General features: G+C 44.2%; 1 protein-coding gene across 1 annotated transcript; it reads right to left on the bottom strand.

Annotated features, from left to right (window-relative positions):
* Positions 1-216: 216 nt before the first annotated feature.
* SHKBP1 (SH3KBP1 binding protein 1) lies at positions 217-21157 on the bottom strand. The gene is made up of 18 exons (XM_063431080.1): positions 21005-21157; positions 19654-19707; positions 17897-17942; positions 12433-12506; positions 11013-11071; positions 10684-10764; positions 10061-10234; positions 9132-9222; positions 8178-8368; positions 7845-7960; positions 7564-7651; positions 6452-6568; positions 6085-6255; positions 4996-5151; positions 4543-4639; positions 4068-4252; positions 3740-3872; positions 217-2093 (listed from the first exon to the last, which is right to left on the bottom strand). The coding sequence occupies exons 1-18, from the start codon at positions 21073-21075 to the stop codon at positions 1535-1537; spliced, it is 2463 nt and encodes an 820-aa protein (XP_063287150.1). The 5' UTR covers positions 21076-21157; the 3' UTR covers positions 217-1534.
* Between the last annotated feature and the right edge of the window lie 914 nt (positions 21158-22071).

A 22071-nucleotide genomic window follows, 5' to 3' on the forward strand; every position in this document is an offset into this window, starting at 1 on the left:
TTCATAGAAAGCAACGGATACAGGTTAAGTAAATCCCCCAAAATACCTTATACAAGGTTACTCCAGGAGAGCTAATATCAGACCCGCTGAGAAGTCCATTTTGGAGCAGAACAGAGAACTTATGTAACAGTCTCCTTAGATATTGAACGTTTGCATTCTGATATGAGGCAGACATTTACAAGTATTTTCTTATTTTTTTTTTTTATAAAACAATGATACCAAACGTATACATTCAAAATGCATTGGTTGGATATAAAAAAAAAAAAAAAAAAAAAAGGAACAAAAATGAATATCTCCACAATTTGCAAAAATCTCAAATGTAATAAAAAAAAAAAAAAACTATTGCATTGTTAACACTTTGACTCCAGGTATTTTTCCATCTAGATTTTGTGTCTTATGTTAACTCACTTCCCTGAGATTCCAACCACGTTTTCCTAGGGATCAGACCACATTTTGACAACTACCCAACTGGGGGCAAAATCTGAAATGCCATGGGGAGATTGGAAATGAAAGAAGCCACAGGGAATGAATAAGGACAGCAAAAGGTTAACAGAAAAACGAATATAACAGAAATGTTACTAAGACAAGACACAATACATTAAATAGATCTAATGTTGGGGTGGTCCCGTTTTCCAAACTGGGGATACAGACAGGGAGGGAAAGCAGGATTGGAGGGTACAAACAAATGAAGGCAAGGCAGAGGGTCCTGCTGTGGAGTTACCGTCCTGCCCTGCATGTGGTTAGCGACAGCTGCAGATTGTTCCACTGACACAGTGGAGTTTATTGCAGATACTGGGACACAATATTAACAGAGTTCGTTATTTTCTATGACAAAGCAATAAGATATGACAATGCAATAAGGCACGGCTGGGTAATGCCACCTGAATGTGCCAGCAAAACATTTCTAACTTTATAAATATTGCAGTAAACTATGAAATCTGCCATCAGACATTATGTAACCAGAGTTTGGTTTAACACTGTCGCACTGTGTCATTTCAAATGCTTCCACAAGATCAATTTGACTCATTCTGGAACAGAATTCGTGATGACACAGGTTCTGTAATTCTAATCTTCCCAGTAAGCCTGTTACCTCACGCTGAGACTACCTTTACCAACAGGTCAACAAAAGCTTTACAAGCAAGAATCCTAGATTTTATAACCACCGTAATCCTAACACACAGGCACTGCACACACAAACATTACACAACATTAAACACCCATTACACATTCCCTTTACAATAAGACAGACCCTTATGGCCTTGTTTTGGCTGTTGATGGGTCCTTCAAAATCATGTTTGGAGAATGACAACGGGACAAGTGTACGAGCTACATGGCTAGGTATAAAGATGGACCTGCTATAGTAAACAAGGGTTCCTCTGAATAACAAACGCACAAAGATGCATTTAATGAGCAGCGAATGGCTCTACCCATTCAAGCGTTGCAGATAAATAATGTGTAGATCTACAGGAAGTTGCAGCCTTAATGCCAGATTACTTGCCTCTTGACTCTTCACTTCCTACTACTAGAAGGCTTTTCAGAATGAAGTTTCATTGAGCCTAGGTTTCTGAGGGAGTTTTGGAGGAGTTGGAGAGCTGGTGGTGGCTTCTTCTGCAGGTGGAGAAGGGGAAGAACATGGCGAAGCTGGTGAAGGGGCAACACAGAGCGGAGAAGGTTGTGGAGGGGCAGGAGATGATGGACGTCTTGCTGGTGCAGCGGTTCGTGTACTCTTGATTCTGGTTGGTGGTACATCACTGCATGGCCAGCGGGGTTCTGCATGCTGGGACTCGCTGGAACGTGCAAGCTCTTGGCAACGTTCGACAAAACTACCACTCACACGTGAAGGGGGGTCAGCATTAGCTCCACGAACCTCAATACGAGGCTGACTGCTTGGAGCCCTGGAGGATTTGGCACAGGATCTGGGCAAAGTATCCGACTTCTGCAAAGAACTCAAGCTCCCAGTAAGATGAGGCTGGAGGCTGCAGAGCGAGGCCCAGCCTTCAAAAGGACGGCTTGACATCTGTGAACGATGAGTGGAGGGAAATGCAACCTTGGAAAACCTGTCCCGAGGACCATCGCTTATCTGGGACTGAAGGCTGCAAGACACGGGATTGTGATTAATTCTAATTAATAGTCCACTGGAATTTCATACAGGAACATGGGTGAAATGTGGCTATTTTTACCTTGAATTTGAGACAGACTGAATTCTTACTTAAGTAAATAACCACATTTTTACAGAAGCCCTCTAACCCAAACAAGTCCTCACGACCCACCACAAGTCTAGAATTTAGGGCTTTGCCCAGTTGTGCCTAAGGTGGTTTACATAAAATACACACACATTGTACCTCCCTCTACTGTTATGTAACCTGTAAAGTGCTGAGTACACCTGTTAGCGCTATATAAATAAAATATACACACACTGTATACCTACTGCACTTACTGTACCTCCCTCTACTGTAATGTAACCTGTAAAGTGCTGAGTACACCTGTTAGCACTATATAAATATAATATACATACAGTGTATACCTACTGCACTTACTGCACCTCCCTCTACTGTAATGTAACCTGTAACGTGCTGAGTACACCTGTTAGAGCTATATAAATATAATATACATACAGTGTATACCTACTGCACTTACTGTACCTCCCTCTACTGTAATGTAACCTGTAAAGTGCTGAGTACACCTGTTAGCACTATATAAATATAATATACATACACTGTATACCTGCTGCACTTACTGTACCTCCCTCTACTGTAATGTAACCTGTAAAGTGCTGAGTACACCTGTTAGCACTATATAAATATAATATACATACACTGTATACCTGCTGCACTTACTGTACCTCCCTCTACTGTAATGTAAACTGTAAAGTGCTGAGTACACCTGTTAGCGCTATATAAATATAATATACATACACTGTATACCTACTGCACCTCCCTCTACTGTAACCTGTAAAGTGCTGAGTACACCTGTTAGCGCTATATAAATAAAATATACATACGCTGTATACCTACTGCACTTACTGTAGCTCCCTCTACTGTAATGTAACCTGTAAAGTGCTGAGAACTCCTTAGCGCTATATAAATACAATATACATACACTGTATACCTACTGCACCTCCCTCTACTGTAATGTAACCTGTAAAGTGCCGAGTACACCTGTTAGCGCTATATAAATACAATATACATATGCTGTATACCTACTGCACTTACTGTAGCTCCCTCTACTGTAATGTAACCTGTAACGTGCTGAGTCCACCTGTTAGCGCTATATAAATATAATATACATACACTGTATACCTACTGCACTTACTGTACCTCCCTCTACTGTAATGTAACCTGTAACGTGCTGAGTCCACCTGTTAGCGCTATATAAATATAATATACATACACTGTATACCTACTGCACTTACTGTACCTCCCTCTACTGTAATGTAACCTGTAACGTGCTGAGTCCACCTGTTAGCGCTATATAAATATAATATACATACACTGTATACCTACTGTACCTCGCTCTACAGTAATGTAACCAGTAAAGTGCTCACTACAGGTTAGCTCTATATAAACAAAAAATATACATACACTGTATACCGATTGCACTTACTGTACCTCCCTCGACTGTAAAGTGCCAAGTACAAATTAAATATACATATAGGACCATGTAATCCCTATTTTTTTTTAAATGAAGGACAATAAGTGATATTGACTTTTCCATTTAGGCTCCAGTTCAGACATATTACCTGGCAATGGATGCCCGGGGATTACCGGGATGGGAGAAAGAAGTGGCAGGACTCATTTCAGGGGTGCGGGTGAGAGCCAGGTCACATTGCTCCAACTGCTCCAGCAGCTCCGCTTGGGTCAGACCCCCTAACTCTGGAAGAAACGAATGACCAACTTGATTTAATAAATACCAGAAACAAAGGCATACGATCTTGCCGGCATGTTGGCTGCAAGGGACAAGCCTAGGAATAATTATTTTGTAACAATATATTGCAATAAAAGGAAAAAGATTAAATTACATAAATTCTCCTAGGGAACAGAAAACAATCTAGCTCCCATCCACACTACCTGTGCTTTCTCCTTTGTTTGCCACCTCCATGGCGGTTGTTAGGTCCCACATCTGGAGACAGCCACTGGCATGTCCGGTAAAAAGGTATCTCCGTGGTCGAGACCCGATGCGGCTGGAGCCTTCACACTCATGCACAGTGAAAGAAGTGATAGGGGTGCCGTCAACGGACCGCACTTCACAGATCCTGATGTGGAAAACAATGGAGAAGATCTTGTTACAATGATGCCCTTCAAACATCTAGCATTGGAATAATGAGCTTGTCATTTGAGATTTATTCACTGAAAATGGGAATTTTAACTTGCTACTGGAGGAAACTAGACAGAGGATATATCTGGAGAATTGAGCAATGTTGGACAGCCCTGGCTAGAACTTGCTGCTGAGCTTTATGCAGATGGAGAATCAGGGTCCTGAACCCAAACTGTATAGGGGATCATGCAGAGTTAGGCAGTTCTAAAATGTAGCAACTTGATTCACCTTTTCCCCGTCGATGATAGGCGAACATAGACAACATTGGAATCGGGCACAACTCGCTGTATGAAGACTTGCTGGTCATCTCGTTCCCCAAAGGGCCCTAAAAAGAAAGGTCCAACTACTGAATTATATCAACTCAAATTTTGTGTTTTTATAAAAGCATACAATGACTTCTTATGGCTCATTACTCATGTGTTTTCATACTGTACCACAAATAAAAATGTCTAACAAACTCTAAAAAGAATAAGCAATGATTCTAAACCAATGATATAAAATGGATTGTTTTATGGAGACAGCCAGGCACCCCTGAACTCGTTTTTAAAGCAGAAGCCTCATTTTGCATTATTACATCACTAGAACAGGGCTGCATCTCACGTCAAGACACCCTCCCTATATTTAGTTTTATCATGACCAGGTAGGGGTTTTTTTGTTTCTTTCAGATGCCCTCTTAATTACCAATGTCGTTTCCTGAGCTGCAGCCAGCGTGCCCATCAATATCTTCCAAAGACAAGATTTTGAACGACGCAAGTGGGGTTGATCCCGGTTGAGTAGATATCATTCCACGGAAACGTGTGACAGTCCACGTGCGGACGTGGTTGTTATCTGCACAAACTTAAGAAAGAAAAGTAAAGAGTTAAAAACAGCATCTCAATGGGTTTCAGTCTAAAGGAGCTTTTGTTTACCGATTTAATTGTTACTCAAGGTGGCCTCTGAGCTTAAAATCTAATGGAATCACTGAGGCAGGAAGGGGGGGGGGCAATATTGCTTGATAATTAAGAATCTTCAAAGAGAAGTCACATCCATTAACTCGCAGACGAGGAATATGTGAGAACTGAAGAGTCTGAAAACTAACTGCTAAACCCTCACAGCCAGACGGACACGACAGAAAAGCAACCATGTCAAGCAGCATCTATATATTCAGAAGACATTGCTTGGAAAATGCTGGCCAAGAAATGTGGCGATACGTTTTCACATTGTGAGTGCATTCATGGTTGTACTGAGAGTTTCTGTGTAGACATATTGCCCTATGGTGTGTTAGTATCGCCCCTGTTGTATGGTATTTGGGGGATGTAGAGGAGCCCTGTGGATTGTTAGATTTCGGTGAAAGTATTGTTTATTTTTTTCACTGGGTTTCACTGGGTGTTTTTTTTGGTAATTTAGAGATCTGACTCGTATATCAGTGAAAGATTATACATTATTGTGAATTTAGTAGTTTCAATCATGATGATGTGATGGATCTTTGTACTCAGCCGGCAGTCAGTCAAGTAACAAGAAATTTCAGATGACACCCCCCTCTCAAAACTACTACTTAGGATGGGTAATGAATCCAATACGCCTATATTTTCGTTTCTTTTCCCCCCCAGTTCGGCTATTTTTACTTTGAATTCTACCTTTAGTGGTGAATATTTCACATTTCCTTTTTAGTAAATGGAAAGCTTCAAAGAAAAGATGGTAAATCAATTAATGTAAATCTTTGCTCGTGTGGAACAAATCTCATCATTCTGTGTAGAATTTAGAACTCTGTGTAACAGCTGTAATGGTTACCTGAGATAAGATGCCTCTCTGACAGCATGATCTTGGTGACAGGGCTGCGATGGACAGTAAAAGTCTGGAAGAGCTGGGGGCCAGATCCCACGGTCTCTGGATGCTGCACAATGACTCTCACCACACCTGAGCTTGTGCCATATGCAATCTCTATCCAGTTACCGCTGTCACCTGGACACGGAGAGAAAGATTAGACATCAAGTTAGATAATAGGTTAAAAAAAAAAAAGAAGGCAAAACAAATGAAAAATAAAAAAAAAATCCCAAAAGTCTAACATGTGAGTTCCTAACATGAACATTTAATAACTCCAGATTTGTATTAGCTCGTCTCAAGTGTCATTCCCGATGTCGTGTGAGGTTTAATTTACTTGTTTTCGGAGTAAGGTAGACACTGAGAGCTGTGATTGCATCTTCTGTTGGGTCCCTGAACAGCTCTGTAACCAGTAGGTCGTTGTCTTTCATCCGCAATGGAAACTTCTGAACGTCTGTGGAAAATTAGGGGAGAGAATTTTAACAGAACAAATTAGAACAAATTAGGTAAATAAACTGAATTTAATGATAATAATAATATTAAATAGACCCAAAGCATGAGGAATTGGGGAGCAGAAAGAAAACACTCCTGTGTACATAGATATCATAAAACCGAAAGAACACAAATAACGGAGAGCCAGCCCCAGCTCCGCAGGCCAGGCGGAGAGCCAGCCCCAGCTCCGCAGGCCAGGCGGAGAGCCAGCCCCAGCTCCGCAGGCCAGGCGGAGAGCCAGCCCCAGCTCCGCAGGCCAGGCGGAGAGCCAGCCCCAGCTCCGCAGGCCAGGCGGAGAGACAGCCCCAGCTCCGCAGGCCAGGCGGAGAGACAGCCCCAGCTCCGCAGGCCAGGCGGAGAGACAGCCCCAGCTCCGCAGGCCAGGCGGAGAGACAGCCCCAGCTCCGCAGGCCAGGCGGAGAGACAGCCCCAGCTCCGCAGGCCAGGCGGAGAGACAGCCCCAGCTCCGCAGGCCAGGCGGAGAGACAGCCCCAGCTCCGCAGGCCAGGCGGAGAGACAGCCCCAGCTCCGCAGGCCAGGCGGAGAGACAGCCCCAGCTCCGCAGGCCAGGCGGAGAGACAGCCCCAGCTCCGCAGGCCAGGCGGAGAGACAGCCCCAGCTCCGCAGGCCAGGCGGAGAGACAGCCCCAGCTCCGCAGGCCAGGCGGAGAGACAGCCCCAGCTACGCAGGCCAGGCGGAGAGACAGCCCCAGCTACGCAGGCCAGGCGGAGAGACAGCCCCAGCTACGCAGGCCAGGCGGAGAGACAGCCCCAGCTACGCAGGCCAGGCGGAGAGACAGCCCCAGCTACGCAGGCCAGGCGGAGAGACAGCCCCAGCTACGCAGGCCAGGCGGAGAGACAGCCCCAGCTACGCAGGCCAGGCGGAGAGACAGCCCCAGCTACGCAGGCAATGCAGAGAGACAGCCCCAACCTACACAGGCAAAACACAGAAACGTACCTACATAGTAGATTGATCCATTATTACAGCCCAGCAGGAGGAAGGAGCCAGCTGTGTCATAGCTGTTTATCGGCACCACATCTTGAATCTATCAGAATAAGACATGAAGGGAAAATTATTGTTATGGAGGAAGGAGACAAATATATTCAATTGCTAGTGCCACTATCACACCGGGTTTATGGCTGTTACATTAATGTAACATTCAGAATACGTTGGGAAAAAGGGGAGGACAAATCATTTTCTTTTCATATTCCTTTAACAGTATAGAACAACAACGATACCTGCCAATGCTTGGTCACTGCGTTCCACACACCGATCTTCCCAGTGTGGCTTGTGGCAATTAACTGATTTCCAACGAAGAACAAAGACTCAACTGGAACTCCCAGACTGAAAACCCCTGGGAAAAAAAAATAAAGCAGTTTATTGATGAGTGAACCCCATCTGATAAGCTGTCTGCAGGGGAGAATGCCCAGTGCGCCTGGAGGCCTTCATAGAGGGTGTAAAGCAAGGTGATTAGTCCATGCTCAGTGGAGGATTTTACAATATATTATATAAAATGTAAAAATTAAAAGGTGATTATTTGCCCCATTTAAGCAACTGCAAAACCATCATACCGATTTCACTCCCGCTGCCATCTCCATTGATGGACCAGAGGATGATCTCGCTGTAGGAGGAGACTGCCAGCATCTTGTCATTGTCCCCCAGTGACCCACCCATAGCCTTGGCATTTAGGGCAACTCGTTCAATGACCCAGTCCAGACAGGGGCTTGTGAAAATCAGTTGCCAGCCTGACGTTTCCTTCATTCTAGGAGAGAAAAGAGAAACCGTGAAGGTTGGAAGAAGGTGGTGAGGAACTAGTGGCATTTTGCTTTTTGGTTGATATTTTTACAGGGAAGAAGCAGTCAAAGCTGATGTTTTGGGGTATTTTCCACAGAAAATGCTTAATATCGATTGCTCAAGGTTGCTGTTGGCTCAAGTGAGAAATGAATCTACTAAACCAATAATAGATTCTCTTGGTTTGCCAGATGTTACTGAATATTATTTTGGCTTTAGAGGAGTATAATAGGATTTGTAGTTTACTATAACTTAGAGCAACACCGAGCATGGATCTAAACTGTACATTGTCTCATTCAGTTGAGTTCTGATATCCTCGCCAATGACTTTACTGCAATACGTTGACTGAAAGACAACTGAAAGAGCAAGTCTTTAACCCCTTAAGGACTAAACTTCTGGAATAAAAGGGAATCACGACATGTCACACATGTCATGTGTCCTTAAGGGGTTAAAGGATTCGCAAATCCATCTCACATTCAGCTGCAGAAAGTGGTCAAACAAACCTCTTTGACATAAACAAAGCAGCCGCCACACATTCTATTGGCTCACTGCTCACGCACAGGTTCGACCTGATGGACACTCGAGTTATCATTGCAAGACCAGTGTTTCACAGCAGCCAGAAAAGCCTCAACAGAAAGAAAACACCCGCCATGATTCCAGCTGGGTGAACTCCAAAATTGGTCATTTTACAGGGAATGAAACAAGCAGGAGCCTGGGTAATGTGACTTCCTCACCTGTAACACACGATGAATTGGGCAAACGCCACTGCAATCCAGTTGTGATGCCCACAGATGATCCGGACCATGCCGGGGTCACTGGATGTACCTAGTGTGGGAAAAAAGCATCAAGAACGAAAGTGAGAAATTATGCAGAGAAACCTTAATACAGTAAACGTTTTGCATGGTTTTCAAACTATATGTCTAAACTTAACAGATGTTTAATGATGGTGTCATCTTGGCTTATATGTATTTGTCCTGTGCAACCTGCTTATTACTTTAATTTTATCATGTTTTACTTCACGTTATTCCCCATCTCCTCAAGATAAGATTGTTTTAGCAGAATTATCATCAACCTATTGTTCTTGTCAAAATTTGTAATAGTTTGTCTCATTGTTGTTAAAGTCCCCTCAATAATATTGTAGACTACTGCTGAATCTATAGGCACTATATAAATGGCAATAATGTTAGATAACAAGTAAAACAAACACTACTTTGAGTGCTTAGCGGTATATCAGTGATGTGCATGTCGGCTGATGCAGTAACTTTTATTGCACAACTTGAAGGGAGATTACACCCAGGTGCAGGATCTAGACAATAAAATACACAAAAATAATGACAAAAGTAGAAACTAAATAATGACAAAAGTAAAGAAATGTTTTTATACTTGTACACACATTCTTTCCACCGGGTGCGAATGAATCGAATTCCGTTTAATCCATGCCCAAACAAGTCGATCTGCCTGGGATTTATTCAATGAATAAGAATCCACAGGTTAATCCTGCACGGATCAATTCGGTCAAGCGTAAATAAAAAGGGATTTGATTTGTTCGTACCAGATGAAAAGTATTTGTGCACAAATCTAAAAATTGTCTGCAAAAAGCTCTGGGGGCACATACCAAGAAATACACATAACAATATAAACAATGTACAGAGTAGATAGTCACCTCCCCCATTCCCAAAGAAGCGCTCCTCTAAGGTGCGTCCCAGGATGCCAGCACCACCCAGGTTGGGGGGCATGGTGTTACTTCTCCGGACTGGAACCCGTTCATTAATGGAACTCCTGCAACTAGTCTGCAGCCCAGAGACACTGTGCCGGTTCCTCCGCTTAGCTGGGAAAACTACCAAATGGAGAGAGTCTCTGTGAGCACATTCATTTCATATTTATATAGAAAATCATCATTGAAGGTTCACGTATACAATGTCATTGTTCAGGCCAGAGCCTGTTTACATTTGTAGTTTATTTCTATTCATTACTGCCAGTCCTATCATGCTCCTCCTTTCTGCACATTAGACAGAGATTGGACAGAATTCAGGAGCAGGTCCGCTGTGGATCCTGAAATCCAATTGGTGACTGGCTTTTAATGCTATTTTATAAGGATTTCTCTATTTTATCAGCACACAGGTCGTGGCTAATCTGAGCACAGAACAGGTATGGAAACTAAAGTCCCAAAGATGCTAGCCAAGGCTGGGATGGACTCGGCTTTGAACAGAGAACAGTTTTCTTACTGCAATTGTTCATATTAAACAGTTTGTAACAAGCTTTACTCCAGAGCTTAGAAATACTCACCAGGCGGGGGTAAGTAGCCATTGAATAAAACACTTCCACAGGATGATCGGTCCAACTCTTCACACAGCTGCAAACGCCTGACTGCCAGAGAGAAAATCACAACATGTTCATTTACTTGGTTATTTTGTTTTTAATCTTATTTCCACAATCATTACAGGTAGGTTACAGTGGTCAGGGCGTACAGGGCAAACAGTATACAGTTAGAAATTACACACATCAGTACAAAAAGAACACTGCGAAGTGCGTAGAGCGGAATCTCATGTGACCATTCGGCTTTACAATCTAGTACACAAATCACAAAACATAGGAGCGTTAAATACTGGTATTACCTAGAGGGGTGATGCCATAAAACTCAGCCTCGTGCAGCAGAAGGGAGCTGTTCACACCCCTGGGAGGGATTTAAACAAACAGTATGATGAGAAGAAGAAACGAAGAAACTTAAACCAATCTAAATGGTCACTAGACAACAAGGAGTTTGTGGAAGACAGAGTATTGAATGCAAGGGAAAGATAGAACAGCGATTACACAGAGCGTGATGTAAGAGAGAGGGCACAGAGACCGCCAAGAGGAAACAGAACTATCGTCGAGGAAGGCAAGAGTGTATGAAGGATAAAATGGGATTATCTAGAGAAGAATCAGGTGGGAAAGCAAACATTTAATGCAAAGTAAGAGCAAAAAATGAAATTGTGAGAAAATAAATCTATACATTGGCCTACAGTCACTGACAAAAATACTTCAACAACATTTCAGCTGGTTATTTTAAACATGTGAAACCGTGAAATATTACGGACAATAGAGAGGATGTAGAGGAAAAAAAAAAAAAAAAACACCTTATAGATTACATATATATATTGAAACATATGAACAGGCTTTTCCAAATGCAAATTACTCACTGAATTAAGAGCCGGGTTACAGGGAGATGCCAAAGCTAATCAAACACATGTTGGAAGAAATCAGTTAACAGTGTCAACTAGTCCTTAAAGGGAAACACCAGTGCCAGGAAAACGATCCGTTTTCCTGGCACTGGAGGGTCCCTCTCCCTCCCATCCACCAATCCCCAGTTACTGAAGGGGTGAAAACCCCTTTAGTCAGTCACTTACTTGAGGCAGCGGCGATGTCCCTCGCCGCTGTCTCCTCCTTTGCGACGCTCCTCCCTGTTCTTCCGTCGGCCGGTGGGCGAGACTGATCACGCCCACCGGCCGAGGAGACCTAATGCGCATGCCCATTACGTCTTCCCATAGAAAGCATTGAAAACAAATTTCAATGCTTTCCTATGGGGATTTCAGCGACGCTGGAGGTCCTCACACAGCGTGAGGACGTCCAGCGACGCTCTAGCACAGGTTTCCTGTGCTATAGAGCAGGAAGTTCCCTCTAGTGGCTGTCTAATAGACAGCCACTAGAGGTGGAGTTAACCCCGCAAGGTAATTATTGCAGTTTATAAAAAAAACTGCAATAATTACACTTGCAGGGTTAGGAGTAGTGGGAGTTTGCACCCAGACCACTCCAATGAGCAGAAGTGGTCTGGCTGCCTGGAGTGTCCCTTTAAGATGGTGAGACTGACTTACATACATTATACAATTACAGTATATAAAGACTCAATGTTTTCAGGATCTTAAAGGAACACTAGCATTAGTTTTAGAATACAAACCTGTATGGTTTGGTAGACAGCCACTAGAGGCGGATTTAATCTGTAACCAACATCGGTTTAATTTATGCTAAATGTGTGCATTGCATAATAAACAGACCTACCTTGTATCAAGTTCTTTGGTCCTTAGAAAGTTTAATATTGGTGCAAACACTGTAGGATCTCTATCTATGAATATCTAAAATATAGAGTGAAACATGTGATGACTGAAAAGGAAGCTTTTGTCAAAAAACAAAAACATTCTATTGCAAAACAATAAGACTCTTAAAACAAGGAACAGCTCTCACGTAAACAATATTTGTACATCCAACATGTAACACAACTGCCCTTTTTATCTGTGTTTTGTTATCTTTACGCTACTTACTCTGCAAAACACTGTACTAATATCACTTAAACAATGATGGGGGAGAGAAAGAGAAACCTGCATTTAAAAAAACCAAATCAGGAAGAAGTGAAATAATTAATTAGTGAATACAAATTATGGTTATTTTATCTCTCAATCTGTGCAGAATACGGAGAGCTTATACAATGATGGAAAGATCACGTTTCAATCATTTGGAATCATTCTATACACACGTACAATATTTCTATAACTATGAAGATGTATAGTGAGACTGGATATCGCTGAGGTTCATACACATACATGGGAATTGTGCAGAACGGATTTTATGGGTCGTTTGTAAGGGCTCTGACGCGATTGCGCCGCCCCTTTTCCTCGCGGCGACTATTTTCTAATCGCAGTACACGGTTTTACTCCGCGGCTCCTGAGCATCCTACCGGATTAATAATCACTCTGTGGGCACTGGTAATGCCCGTTCGGAAGGTACGTTTTTTCTAATAATTAACCCTTACTTAAAGGTTATCTCCTAAACGATCAGAATACTGATCACTATCTTTTTGTATATCTTTGCAGGTTTTTTACTACAGACAAGCCAAACAGCTAAACAGACTGGGTGAACCCCTTTCCCTATACTTAATTGTATTTTCTGATATAAATTATCAATTCATTAAAAAATAATTATGTGGCTGACACCACCTTGTTTCTTCTGTGGGTGACCCCCACTTAATTTCTGACAATAATTTGTGTGGTTGACCCCCACCTTATTACTACATATACTTCTGTATTATACTGGTGATTATCACCATCTTTTCTTCTCTAGTGGGTAACCCCACCTCATTGGCTATATATATATATATATATATTTTGTACTAAGTTGGTTGATCACCATCTAGTTATTGGGTGACCCCCTAGTTTTGATTGTGCCTAACAAATTGTGGGTGACCCCCACTGTTTCTCTTCTCATGTGGGTGACCCCCACTTCTCCATTATTCTAGTTGAGTTGCCTCATCTTTTCAAGTGCCAACCCTGCCTTATAATTTTTACTAAACCTACCTGTAGTTGTTAATCTGCCTTCATTGTCATTTCCCTATAATTTCCAAAATACTAATAAAACATTATGTCGGAACGCCAAGACCCTGCAATTTCTGCAGAACTTCGGGAATGGCTTTTCTCCACTATTGCGGAGTCCATTCCCAAGGCTTTGGCAGCCTATCATGAGCAAACTACTACAGAGGTTCATCCCTCTACACACCAACCCTCTGAGGATTCCCACCTTTCAGACCAAGAAAGTGCCCCGCACAAAAGACCCTGGAAAGTGAATAGCGCTACTGCGGGTAAAGGCAAAGCTAATGGACCTTACTTATTTAAGAAATGTACCAATTGCAGGTCGATTAACCCTTTTTTTCCCCAACAGTGGAAAATACTTTCTCAGGATCACTGGATCCTTCATACAGTCAGGGGTTTCAAAATGGATTTCCTCACACACCCCATTCAAAGTTTTCCTCCAACACCTTTAGAGATGTCGAAAGCAGACAAACTAACCTTAAACTCAGAGTTACACAAACTACTAGACAAAGGGGCGATCGAACACTCGCCTTTCCCTTACACCTTCCTCAGCAACATTTTTCTTGTACGGAAAAAGACGGGAGACCACCGTCCTATTATCAATCTCAAAGAATTGAATCAGTTTAACGATTACCGTCATTTCAAGATGGAAGGTATCCATCTTCTCAGGGACCTACTTTGTGTGGGAGATTGGTTCTCCAGATTCGACTTCAGGGATGCCTACCTCACGGTGCCAATCGCACCAAGTCATCGCACCAAGTCATCGTGCCTTCCTTCAATTTCTCAGGCAAGACAAAATTTGGCAGTTCATCTGTCTTCCTTTCGGACTTTGCTCAGCCCCTTGGTGTTTCACCAAGTTAATAAAACCGGTCATGGCACTACTCCGTTCTCAGGGAGTACGTTCCTACATATACATATATATACATATATACATATATATATATACACATACATACATACATACATACATACATACATACACATATATAGACGACATCCTGATTATGGCTCAAGACCAACATTTGCTTCGCAAACACACACACACACACACACACACACACACACGACCTCTGCCCTCCTTCAAAACCTTGGTTTTGTCATAAATTTCCAGAAGTCAGATCTGGAACCCTCTGAGATAGTCCAGTTTCTGGGCTTTCAAATAGATTCAGTTCAGGCAACTTTGCAACTGCCTTACCCCAAAATCAAAAACATAAAGAAAGAAATTCAAAAATTACTCTCTTCACAGCGACCTCGGCTCCGCGACCTTGCACACATTGTTGGTCTCTTGTCCGCTTCAATCCAAGCTATATTCCCCGGGCCTTTGCACTACAGAGCAATGCAACGGTTGAAAACGTCTTACTTGCATTGCTCAACCTCTTACGACCACTTCATATCTCTGACAGACGAAGTTCTCATCAAACTCCACTGGTGGCTTCGCAATATGGAAGCCTGGAATGGGAAAGCGATCTTCGGATCTCAACCAGATTTTATCCTGGAATCCGATGCAAGCCTCTTAGGTTGGGGTGCTACATGTGCCCAAACCTCCACAGGGGGTCTCTGGTCCCCATCAGAACAGGCACTCCACATAAATTGTCTCGAGCTCATTGCTGGATCCTTCGCGAATCGCAGCTTTGCCAAGGACGCCTCCAACTGCTCCCTGGTACTACGGATGGACAACATCTCCGAGGTGCGGTATGTAAACCGACTCGGAGGATCCAAATCCAAACTTCTGTCCGATCTCACCAAGGACCTGTACCAATTCTGCCTGGACAGGAATCTGTCCATTCGAGCGGAATATCTCCCAGGACCCGACAACTTAGTCGCGGACTGGTTTTCGAGTCATTGGAGAGATGCCAGCATTTGGCAATTAGACCCTTTCCTGTTCCACCACATTCATCTATTACGGGCACACCTCACACTCGACCTCTTTGCATCTCGCCTGAATCGTCAGACAGACGATTTCTTCAGCTGGCTACCAGACCCTCTATCTCTGGCAGTCAACGCTTTTCTGCAACCTTGGCCACGGAAGGGAGCCTATGCCTTCCCTCCTTTCTCGATGATTCAACAGACCCTTTACCGGGTCAAAGCGCAAAGGGTCAGGATAGTAATAATCACTCCACTATGGAGGGCCCAGACTTGGTTCCCCATCCTCCTGGAACTATCAATAGACTACCCCATCCTACTACCTCGCTCCTTTCAGGTGCTGAGGAACCCAGTGGGCGATTATCATCCACTCGCCCTACAGGGCCATCTTCAACTAGTAGCTTGGACAGTTTCAGGGGAGCTTGGCATGTCGCGGGACTTTCACGCACAGCTCAAACACTCCTATGGGACTCGTGGGCTCCAGGAACCAGACGAACCTATCTCTCCGCATGGCGGAGTTGGGTCAGCTGGTGTCTGGAAAGGGACCTCGATCCCGTTTCAACACCTCTTTCACCCATTTTAAATTTCTTATCTTTCTTCGATCAAGATAAATCTTACCGATGGATTAATATTTTTCGCTCCGCCATTTTGGCGGCCCATGACACTATTGATAATTCCTTGGTTGGGAAACACCTGTCCGTGTGCAGACTTCTACGGGGCATACGTTTGACGAGGCCACCTACTGCCAAATACTCTAATTTCTGGGATATTTCTAAGGTTTTCACACTGTTGGATTCCTGGCCGTCTAACGAGGCCTTATCCCTACGCCAACTCTGCGAAATTGGCCCTTCTCCTGTGCCTGGTGTCCTTCTGCAGAGTTTCAGACGTTCAGGCCTTTGACTCTCATGCTCTCTGACGGTGTCAGATTTACTATTACTAGACGCACTAAGACTAATTCCTCCTCAGTTTTTTACCCATACTTTCCCGACAGACCGTCTCTCTGTGTAACCCTGTGGACCCGTTGTTACATTGAGAACACTACCTCTCTACGTTCCTCTACTGGACTTCTTTTTGTCTCTTACCTTAGACCTCACAAACCGTTCTCTTCCCCCACGATCGCATGCTGGATTACTTACCCAAGCAGGAATTGATCAATCATTCGGTGCGCCCGCATCCTCTGCCTTTCGTGCAGGCAGCTCGCTGGCGGATATTCTATCCTCCGCAGATTGGTCAAGGGAATCTACCTTTCGAACTTTTTATTTTAAACCTACATCACATGCGGCTTGTTCCTTTATTCAAGAGCGTTAAAACAGCAAATATAAAGCCTCCTGTCTTGCCATAAAATTAGGGATTATTCTAGTTTACAGTGAACGAATAATCTAAATTTTATTAAAGACAGGAGGCGAATATTTTCCCTCCCTTCGTTCACTCTGGAACCCACCCTCCTTCCTACTGTTATTGCATTGTACACTCCCTTGCAATTTGACTGTTGTAAGTATACGGGTTTTTGTTAGCCTAGTAAGTTCTAGTCCTACATCGCACTTTACCATTATGACCTTTAAATCCTACCAGATAATCTGAGCTATCACTTAAGTGCGTACTTATGTTTTTCTGCTCGACAACACGTTTACATGGTTGACTTCTTTGTTTACACCTGAGTTATGGTTCAAGAATGTTTCCAGTTTACATGGTTGATTCTACTACTACTGCTGATCGGCATCACCAAGAAAGAGGAAGTGGGAGGAGTTTGATGGCACTATATTGTTCTATGATGTGTTATGATTGGTTAAATTTTTTACAACCTTGTTAACTATTTCTTTGCTGCTGGGAGTTACAGTAAAGAAAGATAAGCAAATATTCACCTCCTGTCTTTAATAAAATTTAGATTATTAGTTCACTGTAAACTAGAATAATCCCTAATTATGATAAATTAAAAAAAGGGGGAATGGGCAGAAATAATAAAATAAAAAGGGGGTAGGGAGTTCTATCCATAGTTCCATAAAACCCAATTCTTATCTCCCCCACTCTGTTAATAGCCTGCCAAAGCCTTCGATGTGTGATTTACGTTAACAGAGAAGGAGATGAGAACTTACACAGTAAATACACTGTGCTTTGAATGAAAATTAAAACACATTTTCATGGAGGCTAACAGTTTCTACAAAAGTTTAGTCTGGCAGCAGCTGATTCAATAAACTCAAAGGAAATTCAGATTACAGATAGCATTAGCTGCTACACTAGGAGAAATGAGTTCTGTTTAGAGACGAGTTTACATGTCGAAATTATACTAAAGTGATACTCACTGCTCCAGTTTCATCCTTTAGAGTAGAGATACGGCCGCTTAGTAAGCTGGGGACCAAAAAACATGAATTAGCAGACATTACTAAAGACTGCAATCTACTATTTTTACTCTAAAGTGTAATTCATCAACCTATTCTTCCTCTACCACAGTGCTTGGCGAATTTATTTGGAATCTAGGAACCAGCTATAAAAAGTTAGGAGACAGTTTTATGATAAAGTTTCATTTACAACGAGAAATATGCATTTCTTAAAGGGACACTATAGTCACCAGAACCACTATAGATTAATATAGTTGTTCTGGTGCCTTTTCAATGTAAACGTTGCATTTTCAGAGAAAAGGCAGTGTTTACATTGCTGCCTAGTAAGACCTCTTGTGACAGTCACTCAGACGGTCATTAGAGGTGCTTCCTGTGTCAGTGTTGCAGCATGGAGGCTCTGAATACCCATAGAGAACACGCGCAATATCCTCCCAATGTTTTCCTATGGGAAAGCATTGGCTTAGCTGAGATCATAAAGATTGAGGGTCAGTAAAAACACCTCTCAGGTGATCAGAGGGGGGCATGTACTTAAACAGACACACACTGACAGACACACACTGACAAATTTGTAAAAATTTTATTTGAATCCACCCAGCCTCCCTACCTTTGGGAGAGCCAAGTGGATCTTTCTCTGGGGTCCAGTGGGGCTACTCTCTCTTCCTGCGTGCTAGGGAGCAGTAATCTACCTGCAGCTCCTCTCTGCTCCCTGTAGTGATGCAGGGATGACATCATTTTCTGGCTCCCGGCATCACTAAAAAGCACGAGGGAACAGAGAGGAGCTGCAGGAAGATCACTGCTCCCTCGCGCGCTGCCTCAGCCGACCACCTAGATGCTCCCCAGGGCAGGAGCTGCCGGCTACAATGCTCTCTGAGCCGGCCTCTACCATGCACCCCAGGGCCCCAATGTTTGCCAAGCTGGCCGCTTTCGCTAAAGGGCTGATACATCCCAGGCGCCAGGGCGACATTTTTAGTCGCCATGGCGACCTGGCACCTCGGCGTTGTCGAGCCCTGCTCTACCAATTGGTAACGGTTTAATTTATTGTTACATTTCCCCAGTTATAATAATGTAAAGGGCTGCGGAATAAATTGCTGGTATATAAATAATAATAATAATAAATTATTATTATTATTATTATTAACAACTGCTGCTGTTTTGTTGTAGTTACACAGTATTTACACTATCCATAGTGCTTTCAGAAAATGTTTGTTCTTTATTAGTTTTATAATAAATCCCATGTTAATATTATCTCTATTGGTATGCAGCAAATTAGTGACGAGACTACATGTTCTGAAGTCTGGAACCGTCATCTCCCTCATGTTGGTTGATATAATACAATTTAGCAAGTCCCCTGTATTGCTTTTTACTTTTTTTTTATGCTCCTTTTCATTCCTTAACTATCTACATTTTACAGAGAATTCAGAGAAAAATGAAGTTCTGTGGGCGCAAACTTTGTTGCTAAAAGAGGTCCGAGGTGACTAGTTCACAGATTATAACATTAGAGCATTATAACCGAGTATCTCTGAACACAGCATGTGGTAAACGTCCCAAACAGGGGAATAGAAGATAGGAAGACTACAAAACATTGCATGGTCTGGTGAATCTCAATCTCTGCTGAGATAAGACGATGGTACAATCAAAACACAAGAAACGTACCCTCACATCTACCCCTGGCTGCACCTCGCCCCCAGCTTGTATTAAGGAATGAGCGGTTATTTACTTACCTGGAGAAGAAGGTGTCTGACGCCCATGTCAGGGTCTGCCTGGAGGTGCTGAACCTGTGCAAAAAAAACACAATGGCATCTTATTTATTAATCAGAGCCAAGAGTTCCTTCTTTTCTACACTGGCAGCCCACTCCTCACTCCCAGCCCCCCACACACTCCCAGCCCCTCACACTCACTCAGTTTCTCTCCCTCACTCACAATCAGCCCCTCACTCCCAGCTTCACTCACACTCAGCCCCTCACTCCCACTCAGTTTCTCTCCCTCTCACACTCAGCCCCTCACTCCCAGCTTCCCTCACACCCACTCAGTTTCTCTCCCTCACTCCCAGCTTCCCTCACACCCAGCCCCTCACTCCCACTCAGTTTCTCTCCCTCACTCACACTCAGCCCCTCACTCCCAGCTTCCCTCACACTCAGCCCCTCACTCCCACTCAGTTTCTCTCCCTCTCTCACACCCAGCCCCTCAGTCCCACTCAGTTTCTCTCCCTCACTCCCACTCAGCCCCTCACTCCCACTCAGTTTCTCTCCCTCACTCCCACTCAGCCCCTCAATCCCACTCAGTTTCTCTCCCTCTCTCACACCCAGCCCCTCACTTTCTCTCCCTCACTCCCACTCAGCCCCTCACTCCCACTCAGTTTCTCTCCCTCACTCACACCCAGCCCCTCAGTCCCACTCAGTTTCTCTCCCTCACTCCCACTCAGCCCCTCACTCCCACTCAGTTTCTCTCCCTCACTCCCACTCAGCCCCTCACTCCCACTCAGTTTCTCTCCCTCTCTCCCACTCAGCCCCTCACTCCCACTCAGTTTCTCTCCCTCTCTCACACCCAGCCCCTCACTTTCTCTCCCTCACTCCCACTCAGCCCCTCACTCCCACTCAGCCCCTCACTCCCACTCAGCCCCTCACTCCCACTCAGTTTCTCTCCCTCTCTCACACCCAGCCCCTCAGTCCCACTCAGTTTCTCTCCCTCACTCACACTCAGTTTCTCTCCCTCACTCCCAGCTTCCCTCACACCCACTCAGTTTCTCTCCCTCACTCCCACTCAGTTTCTCTCCCTCACTCCCAGCTTCCCTCACACCCACTCAGTTTCTCTCCCTCACTCCCACTCAGTTTCTCTCCCTCACTCCCACTCAGTTTCTCTCCCTCACTCCCACTCAGTTTCTCTCCCTCACTCCCACTCAGTTTCTCTCCCTCACTCACTCTCAGCCCCTCACACCCACTCAGTTTCTCTCCCTCACTCCCACTCAGTTTCTCTCCCTCACTCACTCTCAGCCCCTCACACCCACTCAGTTTCTCTCCCTCACTCCCACTCAGTTTCTCTCCCTCACTCACTCACTCTCAGCCCCTCACTCACCTCTTGCCGCCCACATTGAGGTGTATGACCTCCCCGATGCGGCCCCCGGTCCCGGTCCCGGTCCCAGCCATGCCCGGCCCGGCTCTCCCTCCTGCTCACACGGCCGCCATGTTTCCGGTAACACCGGGCCTGGGAGCACAATACAGTTCTCACCTGATTGGCTGCATCGCGCGTCACTCACACAGAAACCCCGCCCCCCGCAGCCATCCCCATTTACACCCAGGCCGCACCCATCCAGCGGCTGGTGTCAATCATCGAAGCCCCGCCCAATGCCCAATTCTATTGGCTGGTGTGTACATCATTCATCATATTCCCGCCCTAACTGTAACAGGAAACACAGGGCTTGTTTCTTAAAGGTGAAAAGACTGAGCCAGCTGTCAATCATCCACCCAGCTGTCAATCACCCATCCAACTTTCAATCACCCATCCAACTTTCAATCCAGCCAGCTGTCAATCACCCATACAGCTGTCAATCACCCATCCAGCTGTCAATCACCCATCCAGCTGTCAATCATCCACCCAGCTGTCAATCATCCATCCAGCTTTTAATCCAGCCAGCTGTCAATCACCCATCCAGCTGTCAGGTGAACCATGGGTAAAGGAGCTGTGATACCTGCCTTGTATACAACAATTCCACTATCTGGACATTGCAAACATGTTTTCTACCAATACTCTAAGACAACCTGTGACAATGGATCCATCATCTAACTCTCCTTCTGTCATCAAACCATGGCAATCAGCAAACTATTCAATATCTGAATATCTCTGCAGAACAGTTATTAGGCTTTAACAGGTATATGATGATAATGACTATTTGTGTACCTTCTCAGCAGGTCTGCACAGCAGGTAGATACAATGGACCTCCGTGGACCCTTGGTCATTCATTCTAAATACTAGGGACCTCCGTGGACCTGTCCCCTTGGTCATTCATTCTACATACTAGGGACCTCCGTGGACCTGTCCCCTTGGTCATTCATTCTAAATACTAGGGACCTCCATGGACCTGTCCCCTTGGTCATTCATTCTAAATACTAGGGACCTCCGTGGACCTGTCCCCTTGGTCATTC

The sequence above is a fragment of the Pelobates fuscus genome, chromosome 9 (genome assembly GCF_036172605.1).
Source record: "Pelobates fuscus isolate aPelFus1 chromosome 9, aPelFus1.pri, whole genome shotgun sequence".
In the NCBI taxonomy this organism is placed as follows: domain Eukaryota; kingdom Metazoa; phylum Chordata; class Amphibia; order Anura; family Pelobatidae; genus Pelobates; species Pelobates fuscus.